Source organism: Aulostomus chinensis, chromosome 14 (assembly GCF_037954235.1).
Source record: "Aulostomus chinensis isolate RoL2024-O1b breed Wild chromosome 14, RoL_Achi_v1.0, whole genome shotgun sequence".
NCBI lineage: Eukaryota > Metazoa > Chordata > Actinopteri > Syngnathiformes > Aulostomidae > Aulostomus > Aulostomus chinensis.
The window spans coordinates 12813626-12823906 of record NC_141333.1 but is presented as its reverse complement, the minus strand read 5'-3'; the positions used below and the strand labels follow the sequence as shown (position 1 = coordinate 12823906).

The following is a 10281-nucleotide window of genomic DNA, read 5'->3' as shown; positions in this document are numbered from 1 at the left end:
ACTGGGAGTATTTTGTGTATCAAGCCCCTATCAGCTATTCTCTTTCTTGTAATAGTTCCCTACGAGATGCACAATCCATCTTCAGGCCAGTATTTTGTCCTCCCAGCTACCGTCTGTGTCAACGTTGAACTGTAGATCAAATCTGAAAACATGATGTCTCTATTGTGATTTACAAAAACAACTCTAATTTTTTCTTATGAGGTTGTAGGCCTTTGCATTTTTTTGCATTCAAGATATTGTAGTCGTGGTGGAAATGAAGAACTTATTTTTCTAAAGAAAAAAAAAACAGAAGGTGAAGAAAAACAGAAAGAAACTTATTTTAATTGCATACTTCAGTGGGATAGGATTGACTATTTTCTTTTTGTAGAACCTATACGACTTTACCCTCTCAGGTGAACTGTTACGCATGCTCCTGAGGAACAGATTGGAGATGATCGCATGCTAGATCTTCATTATTTTTTTGAATGCTATTTTAATTTGTATGCATGATTTGCTTTCTTTCACTCCCACTAATGTATAAATTTGAAATATATCATTGAAGTTTCCTTGCAATATTTCTACAATGCACTATTAACGTCTGCAACCTTGACAAATTTGATGTATACTGTAAATATTCAGTATATATCTGACGCATAAACCTTTTTCTTGCATAGAACAAGCGAGTGTGCGAAGCTTGAACAAAGAAATGAGCATCACACACATTCACTGGAGCTTGAATACTAGCACATTGCTACGGCTAGCTAATCATCGTGATATTTAGTAGAAATTTTGTAATTATGACTTCTACAAAGTTATTGATACCACATTTAACATAACCCCAACCAATAAAGTTAATACTGTCAACAAATGCTTTCTATCCTTATCATATCAATCCATTTCAAGCATTAGTGATTCAAATGTTAAAGCTGTGTTGAATCTTATTCACACATAAATGAATCTCCCTTAAGGGCGGCATGGCTCAGAGGTAGAGTGGCCGTCTGGCAACCAAAGGGTCGCTGGTTCGATCCTCACTCCCCCTGGCAACCATCTTAAAGTATCCTTGAGCAAGATTCTGAACCCCTAATTGCTCATGATGGCTCTGTGACAGACTGGCATCCTGTCCAGAGTGAACCCCGCCTCTCACCCAATGTCAGCTGGGATAGGCTCCAGCTGCCCCCCCTAGACCCTTGACGGATAAGCAGTATAGAAAATTGATGGATGAAATCGATGGATGAATGTCCCTTCGTCTGAAAAGCTTGTCAAACAAGCTCTCAAAACTGAGCTAGCTGCCTCTTGTTTAGCCCTCTGCTAGCTTACGTGCAGATAAATAACATAATAGCATGGCTCTTCAAAACTTTCCAAATGTTATCGTACCAAATGGATCAGATTCTGAGTCATTGTGCTGGGTGTGTGTGTGTGTGTGTGTGTGACACCCAAGACAGTTTATCCACCATTTAACAGCCAAATCAATCACATTCGAGGCTAACAGTGGAGGCCAACGGTGGAGGCTAACGGTGCAGCACATGACATACACTCACTGATTTAATGTTTGACAGCCATAGTGTCAAACAGACAGAGAGCACTTATTTCTCTCTACATGTAGACACAGTCCACCAAATTATACAATAGAAACAAATATCACATCATGAAACGATAACATGACTAAATAAACAACTACATTGGGTTGAGTGGAACAATCCATATTTTGAAATATAAACTGTTCGAATGAAGAGCAAGATGAAATAATAACATAGGTTTTGCATGCATGCTGTTTGTTCGCCCACGTGGTAAGCTACTAAATTTTGGATTTTGGGTTTATACACTTTCATATAAAAGCATTTTATTGTTTTGTAACATCCATATTCAACACTGTATTCTTGCAATAACAATTCTATTCATATAAAAAGCATTTATAAATGTTTGTAATGGCTTTGTTGGTTGGGGTTCATAAAAAGGTCATCAGTACAATCTGTACATTTCTTTCTTCACGCACATGTATAAAGGCACTTTGTGGTTTGTTTCTCAATGCATCATACATGTATGAATAAAATGATATTTTGATGAATGAGCGTAGAAATTATATACTTTATATACAGTAATTAATTTATTGACACACTACAATGCATATTACTCTCCCTGTATAATCACAAAGAAAGCATTAGAACCTTTAAAACGTACAATATGAAAGTAATCTTTTCAAATAAACTGTTGCTATAAATATCTTGTGTTCTTGTGTCTTATCTTTTTGTAAATGAAAAAGTCACGCTTGCACCGCATTTGTTGATTCCCAACGAAAGCTTCGTCTCAACAAAGGTGTCGTTTATTAAATTATCCAAACGTCGTAAGTAAACAGTGCCACTGGGTATATTGACATGACTGTATTCACATACATCTATAAGCCATATGTGGATAAACGCATGATACATTACAAAAGTCAACTTAAAATAATCCCTTCAGGGAATTCTATGTCATGAAAACTACAGAATTGGCACAAATTTGCTTTCAAAAAGGCAACAAAGTAAAAACAGGTGAAGAACCCTTTTTTTTTTTTGGAGGGGGGGGGGGCATTTAGTTAAATGAAAAGGAGAATAAAACTCACCAAAGTACAATTGTACAATCCAAATGACTAAATGCCAACCCTTTAGTGCACATGCTGACAGTGAGAAGCCTTTTTGAGACAAAACTGAACCGTTTCAACAACATGGAGAAAAAGAATGGAAGAGACCGAGCTGGAGGGAAAGCTGAAGGCAAACGTACACAGACAAGAACGTCATCAGGTGCTAAGAGATGAAATGAATCGCACAAGAAATTAGAGGACACGTATCACTCGACACTGTGGAGCATTACAACAACTTTATCTGCCACCCGCTGCTGATGATGAGCAGGAGAAAATTGGATGCGAGATCAAATCTGGAGGCCAATTGGTTTCTGACATGAAGATAATAAAGTAAATGAAGAAAAAGCAGAAGCACAAGACTTGCATAGAAAGAGACCTTTGTCATTTTCCCAGCTGCATAGGCAATGAACGCTGCAGCACTTCAACAGTATATCTGATGAGGGTGAGAGGTCCAGATATACCGTAATAGAAATAATAATTCCAGGCACTACATTGTTTAAGGGGAGCACTGCTGAACTATGGATTTATTATGTAAAACAGATATTTGCGAAAGCTTTCGTGATGATATTGAGTAGGTAAAGGACATTGGCCTGCAAGGATAACCTGAGATTGTTGAAAGACATCTTGAAAGGTCGACTATAACCACAAAGTCACATTTTTGTTGCTGTTTTTAGATGCACAGTGACAACTCCTTTTCTTTCAACTGTCTCAAAGACATTTTCTCTTTATATATGAGCTCCACGAACTCAGAAACTTACTAGGATGTTCATATCGGCGCAACAGTTCAAGACAAGTCCATTTTCAGCAGAACTCCCTTTTGAACGTGATTAAAAGACAGTTTGGTTGATTATTATGGAATTGATGTGACACACAAGCACATTCGCGGTTATATACATTCGATACATCGTGAGTAGAGAGAGCGAAGCGTCAGTTCAATCCAGTATGAGGCGTTTATAACTTAGCAGTACAGGTTTGGGGTCTACTGTCACTCTCGTGTCCAAGTGTTAAAGCTGAGGAAGTGTTGGCTGCAGGCAGCACCGGGTTAGTTCAGACATTCAGGTCTGTACCAAGTCTGTTGCACATTTGAGAAGGTCCAAGAGTAGATTTGGTTGTAGTACATATTGCTTTAAACATGAGGAAAGTTCAAATGCATTAATGGATTAAGTGACCTGAAAAAAAAAGGGAAAAAAAGGCAACAGATCAAGGAAAAACATTAATCTTAAAAGGGGAGCCATGTTACAAGAAACCAAACTGGACCAGATATGACGAAGAGTACAAGCTTGGCCTTTTACGCAAGAAATGACAGAATTTGACTGCAGTACTGAGCACTTGGTTATGTTTTTATACGGTTTTGCTCTTGGTATATGCAATACTTCTCTTCCGCAGTATAACAATCACTTCCAAGTTTTTACGGGTTCAGCAGTACTGAAGCTGAAATTTAAAAGATCACATTCACTTGCTTGTAGCTGGTGAATAAAAAGTCTATTTCTAGTGCATCGGTTGCAAAATACAAATGTTTTTAGCCAAAAAGTGCTTTCAAGAAGGGAAAATACTTTCGATCTTAATAACTCTGGCAGTGTTTCTCTTTGAAAGTGACAAACTTGCACGTCATCGTCAGGTAAAACTGGATGGAGCCACGGCTCAGCCAGCAATACTGTGCATTTACTCCTTCATGACCTCCTCAATGCTCTCCTTCACGCTAACGTTTGCATGCGTTGGTAACTTCGTCCAGTGTACAAACGAATATTTAAAATTCTGGATACATTTCCTTCAGAAGGGAAAACATTCTTTTGTGTTTCACAGCACGGTAGTTTGTCATTTGTCAGTTGCAGTTTCAGGACATTTCAGGAGGGGGTCGGCAGCACTGGCGGTACTTCACTGACATTTCAATATACATTTATAAAATGTACCACTTTGAAAATACTGACGCAGTAACTGAAGGCGTAGAGAGGGAATGCTGGACCTCATGTGCGTTCTTATTCTGCTCTTGTTGGCGTTGTTACACAAAGCAATAAGAGGAAAATAAGAAAATCCCATGTGGGATTCATGTAACGTGCGCTGGCTGCTCTTGCCTACTATTTGATGATAATTTTAACTTCTTTTTCTCTTCTTTTTTAAGCACAAAAGCGCTCTTAAATTTTGGATCTTCTGAAAATCAAATGGGGAAAAACAACTGTTATTGCAATTTTTTTTTCTTTTGGAACAAACACAATTTAAGATCAAATCGGTGCGTGCACCTTTCATGCATGAGGCCCACAGACATCCTTATTAATATCATTATTAATATTTTGTAGACAGAGAACTCCAGAAATTGCACACATCCCTCTGTATTACACTGTAGACATACCCTTTTACTTTTAAACATAAACACTGACATTTACATGTAAAGCAAAACGTAACACAACTGCACAAAAAAAAAGCACATCGCTTTCCCTTTCTGACCAGTGTTCCTGGTTGCTCCTACATGACATCACGGTAAGGCGAGCAGCTGGTCTGAGAGGTTATTTTTCCATCGTTTCCACTGTTATTACTGTTGTGTGCCAGCCTTCGGGGTGAAAGACAGTGGTTCTTTCAAGGTTGCGTGTTGCAGAGGGCAGTAACTCCGCTTTAAGTGCTGGACAGTCGATGGTAAAAGTAGACGTAGCCCAAGTCTTTTGGAGGCCTTTCTGACAAACACACTTTGTGGTCGTTGTAGATCACCCACCTGCAGGGAGGAGGAACACTTGAGGTGGTCTGATTTCACCTCGTTTCAAAACCGACAGCGAGAAAAGGGAGGGATGTCCCTCTGTTTTTTTCTTCATCAACAACATGCTGTTAGTTTAGATGCACGGAACTCACCTTCCCTCCTTCTTGATATGACAAACGTAATGTCCAGACATTGTGGACGCTCCCATGTGGCTGATGAGGGCAAAGAGCTCATAACCTGAAGAGAAACATCACCCAGTCATGGAGGACATGAAGCAAACAAGAGTGGTGCACAGATCAGAATAAAGACGGTTTCCTGGCTAAGTGACAGACATGGACATGGACATGGTGAGGGACCTTAAGTGATGAAACATCTGAACATTTTGTCAGGGAACTTATTGATGATTCACACTCTGTAGAGGCACCACCTTGTTGCACATCGATCACGTTAAACGAAACTTAATTACACTATAATATATATATATATATTTCTTTACACCCCAAACTACACGAACTACATTTAAATGGATGTCTTACATTGTTGTCACATTAAGGTAATGAAGATAGGTGATTTTATGAAGAGCAGAGAAGGACTTCATCCAGAAATCAGCTACCGAGCTAACAGCACTCTACCTTGATTTGCAGGGGGATCGAAAGCTTTGACAGTTATTGTTATGAAGACGGAGGAGCGGCATGCTGCACCGAGCTCTCTGAATAAGTAGCCAAACATAAAATAAAAGGCTGGTTGCATACTTCTGCTGAAGGATCTAGAACATCTATGGGTTGTAGTTTTTAGTTATTTGAATATAGTTTCCCTCCCGTCCACGCTCAGGCCAGCGATAGCGGTAGTTGTTTACTTCCCTTCAGCAGGCCTGTTAGGCTCCTGTTTTTCTACATGAATATTTCTAATTTGTCTCCTAAATGCTTTCGTGGTTTCTGGACAATATTTTGTTTTTGCCTTTTGGGTATTTATCTAATATACATACATTTGCATAAAGCAAACATATCTGTCCACTCCCATGTTAATAAAAGCATTAAACACTTGGAAAATATCCCTTAAAGGTGCCTTTTGAATAGATAAAAAAAATGTGCATTAATAGTGATTAAAATGAGCACGTCCTGCAATTACCACATTTGAATATTTTAACTGTTTGACAGCCATAGTTGATTTAAACTACAGTTATTCGAGCATCCCTAGTATGCAGAAGCTTTTTTATCTTTTTTGTTTTTTGTGTCTTGTTTGGAGGAGGGTCGAGGGATAGAGGGCTTCTGAGCCACGCTTTGATCTCACTGTGGCTGAATGCGGTGTGACAGTGCAGGTCAGCGCCCAGCAGCGCTGCCGTTGATCACACGCCGACATTAATCAGAGCAGATGATAAACTGGCCCACGGAAGTGTATAACCTGTGTTAAAATGACCTCTGACATTTGTTCAGTTCATTTTTTTGGGTTCCTGAGAAGGTGTATCACACATAACGTCAACAGGGACGTCAAGATCGGATCCTCCTCATAACAGCAAGCTAGTAAAAATAGAAAAACTGTTCACTGTAACTGCTGATGCCGGGCGATTTATAGAAGCCAGTTACAACCAGTGAAGTCAGTCACGTGGAGACACTCACGTCCTGGTCCGTCTTTGATCCGCGGCCCCGACGCCTCCCTGTCTGGGGACAGTGTGGAGTCGCTATGCGAGTTTGCGTTGGAGAAAGCGTTATCATTTGGCTCTGTGTCCGCCATGTCTGAAACAACGTCGCTCTCCTCCTCCTCCGGGTGGGTGAAGATCCAGTCCAGCGCTCGTTCAAGGTTATTGTTCTGAGAGAGATTGAAAACATTTTCAATTTTACATTTGCTTTTTTTTTTGTTTAAAATATTTGACCGTTCATGACCCAGATCAGTTTGTTCTGTTTCAGCCCGGCTGTTTTGTGGAACATATTGAAAGTCGTCAGCTTCACGGATGCATGATGCTAAAGGACACAGTTTCTTTTGAACTGTCTTTTAGGACAATGTGTGAGGCTGAAGAGTCCACATTTTAATATTCTACCTTGGTTCCTCACTCTTCCTGTTGTTCCAAAAAACAGACTCCTGTAAATATGTTCATGGTAGCAGGCGTCCATCTGGGCCAAATTCCCCGCTGAGGATATTTGCTTTTAAGAGCCGTCTAATCCAAAATAGACGTGTGATTCCTGGAGAATGTCCGTCTAAGCACCACTTGGAGGGGAGACGTTGGGGCGGCAAGCGTTTGCTTTTTCCGTCTCTGCGCAGTCAGGTCATTGAGGTTGAAAAGGGGTCCTTCTCCTCATTTTGTGCTTAGAATAAACCAGTCGTGAGACCCCCAACGCCCCCAACCCACAGCTTCACACCGCCATCCTCCTCATGAGGGACACAGGTTTTTTTTCCCCCCTCACCCAAACAACATTTGAGATGGTGAGGAGTGTGGTGGCATTACTGCCCATAGACAAGGAGCCTCTATTTCAGTGTCTTAATAACAGTCTAGTTTTTTTTTTTGTTGGTTTTTTTTGCTGAGGGGGCAGTATGAAACATGAAACAAGAGAAGCAGAAGCCATTTCAAAAACAGGCCAGCTAATGAGTTTGCTCATTTGCACTGCATTACCTTTCATGTTTTTAGCTGTTTTGTTTTTTTCCCCTCTTTGTAAAAGTACAATTTTAACACATTTTGCTGCAAAACGAAGACATGGTGTGACGGAAGAGGCTCGACATGTCACTGGAGACGGTGAGACTGAATCAGCGGTGGCGTCCAGATGCTGCTGGGCCTATTTGTAAGCACAGTCTCGAACATCATCTTTAATCACTCTGACATGTAGGACCTATTAAATTCGCAGTTTGGAAAGCGAACAAGTGGGCCAGCCAAGCCCTTTTATGACTCTTCTCATCATCTCACCCACTCTTTGCCCTGGTTTCAAACACCACCTCGGTTTTATTTCGACCTCTTGTTTTTGCCGTGGAAACGTTGACACATTCACCAGCGCTTCAACTGTTGTTTCTTTTGGAGGAATAAGTTGTTCTTTTTTTCTCCTAGCTGTGCAGTTTATTTCATTGCTGATGTTGTAATCAATAGACGGTGCAATTTCTTTTGATATTAGCCTCTTTTTTTCCGTTTTCTCGAGGCAGCCATTGCTGTGGTGTTTCTGCCCTGCAGTTCCAAGAGACATTCATCATTTATTGTGTGGGTGGTCTTTTTTTTTTTCCTTTTCTGTTATGCTGAAATGTAATTCTCTCTTTTTTCACACTATTGTATAAAAATCTTAGAAAATGGCTGCTTCTGTAATGAAGACTAAGAATTTGATGTACTTGATGTCCTTTGAATGGTGTGTTTCTGCACACACTTCACTCTGGTTAGACGTGAGATTTCAGGTATTAAATATTTGTAGAAATAAGAAATGTTCTTTTTAAAATGCTCTTTTTCTGATTATTTAGACAATGAAAATTATTAGCAGGGACAAGGGGAGGGGGGCAGAAAAGCAATGTTTTGGCTTTCATGTCTACTTTGAATGAGCCCTATTCCTCTGGACAATGGGTGCAGACAGGATCCCAGACTGACCGTGGCTTTGAGTGCCTGGATGGTGTGTGCGCGAGGGAAGCCCATTGAAGTGAGGATAGCGATGCTTTCCTCGGGGGGCGAGTTGCTCAGCAGGGTGGCTCCTACGGGGCTGTCACTGGTTGAGGGACCGGGATCCATCATCGAGGGCAGAGTAAGAGGTTCTGCAAAGTCTGAGGAGAGAAAGAATACTAATGAGATACTGCAGCCCCACAATGAGTTTAACACAGAAAAATGACTGAATATGTGTTGGAGGCTGGCTGAGACATCCATCTATCCATCCATCCATCCATTTTCTATACTGCTTATCCATTAAGGATCACGGGGGGGGGGGGGTGCTATCCCAGCTGACATTGGGCGAGAGGCAGGTTGCACCCTGGACAGGTCACCAGTCCGTCTCAGGGCTATCAGGAGCAATTAGGGGTTCAGTATCTTGCTCAAGGATACTTTGACATGGTGGCCAGGGGAAGAGAGGATCAAACTAGCGACCCTTCGGTAGCCAGACAGCCACTCTACCTCTGAGCCATGCCGCTCCACCAGCTGAGATATCCATTTGTTATTTCAGAGAGTTTCAGAAGCAAGGCTGGACTCGGGTTTAAAATAACAGCTGTTAATAATTCATGCTCAGACATAACGCACAACTATTAAACCACTACTGGTTTCTTTTTTCGGGGTTAACAGCAGATGCATCCTGTAGCATGTTCATGTCAAAGTCAAGATTGTGTTGAGTTGTGCAAGTGGCAACAAGGGTAGCAAGTTGCATATTTCACAGATATTTTTGATTAAATAAGAGAAAAAACATTTTTTTCCCTTAGGTCTTGTCCTCGGTTCTCTGCACTGTGAATTTGAAGACCATGTTTTAATTTAGGAAGTTCATTCATGACCGTAGACTGACAGAATAACAGGCACCACATGAAAATTAACAGCAATCCAAGAGGCATCTTTAATATTTAAAGCCTCAAAAGCTATTTATAAAAGGTTACAGCTATTAAATAAATATAACTAAGGATAAAGTTTTTATTTTCCAGGTGCATTGGAGTTCTTTACGCACCTTCAACAGAAGTGGCCGTCAGCGTGAGAGCAAGGACACTCGGGCTGTAATTACTCTGCTATTGGCCATAAACAGTCTTCATTACTGTTCCTTCCATAAATGGAAACGCGCGTTACTTATCTCCTATTACTGTCTCTATCTCAACCTCCTTGTCCTGTGTCCTTTTGATTGCCCATAACACAGTTTTAATGCAACAGAAACAGAGAAAATAATATAGTGGAAGTAAACAGCTCATGTTCGGTTGAACTGCTGTTACCGTGGTTGTTACCAATTTTTCAGTTTCACTCTGTGTTTAGGTCTCATCGCAGCCTTTGTTGAAGTCAATAAGAGCAAACACAACTTCTCACAGCTGCTGGGAACCAAACCTGAGTAACCAGCACTTTTATAACGCACTATAA

At 40.6% G+C, this 10281-nt stretch overlaps 1 protein-coding gene across 2 annotated transcripts in view; it reads right to left on the bottom strand.

Moving 5' to 3' along the window:
• Positions 1 to 2141: 2141 nt before the first annotated feature.
• Positions 2142 to 10281, bottom strand: part of usp13 (ubiquitin specific peptidase 13) — a 34173-nt gene continuing 26033 nt past the window's right edge. For both annotated transcript variants that reach the window (XM_086223358.1, XM_086223359.1), the window contains exons 20-23: positions 8836 to 9005; positions 6899 to 7088; positions 5435 to 5519; positions 2142 to 5300 (exon numbers count right to left, since the gene is read on the bottom strand). In XM_086223358.1, the coding sequence (XP_086079484.1) occupies positions 5204 to 5300; positions 5435 to 5519; positions 6899 to 7088; positions 8836 to 9005 (542 nt within the window). In that variant the 3' untranslated portion in view covers positions 2142 to 5203. The remainder of the gene's footprint in view (positions 5301 to 5434; positions 5520 to 6898; positions 7089 to 8835; positions 9006 to 10281) is intronic.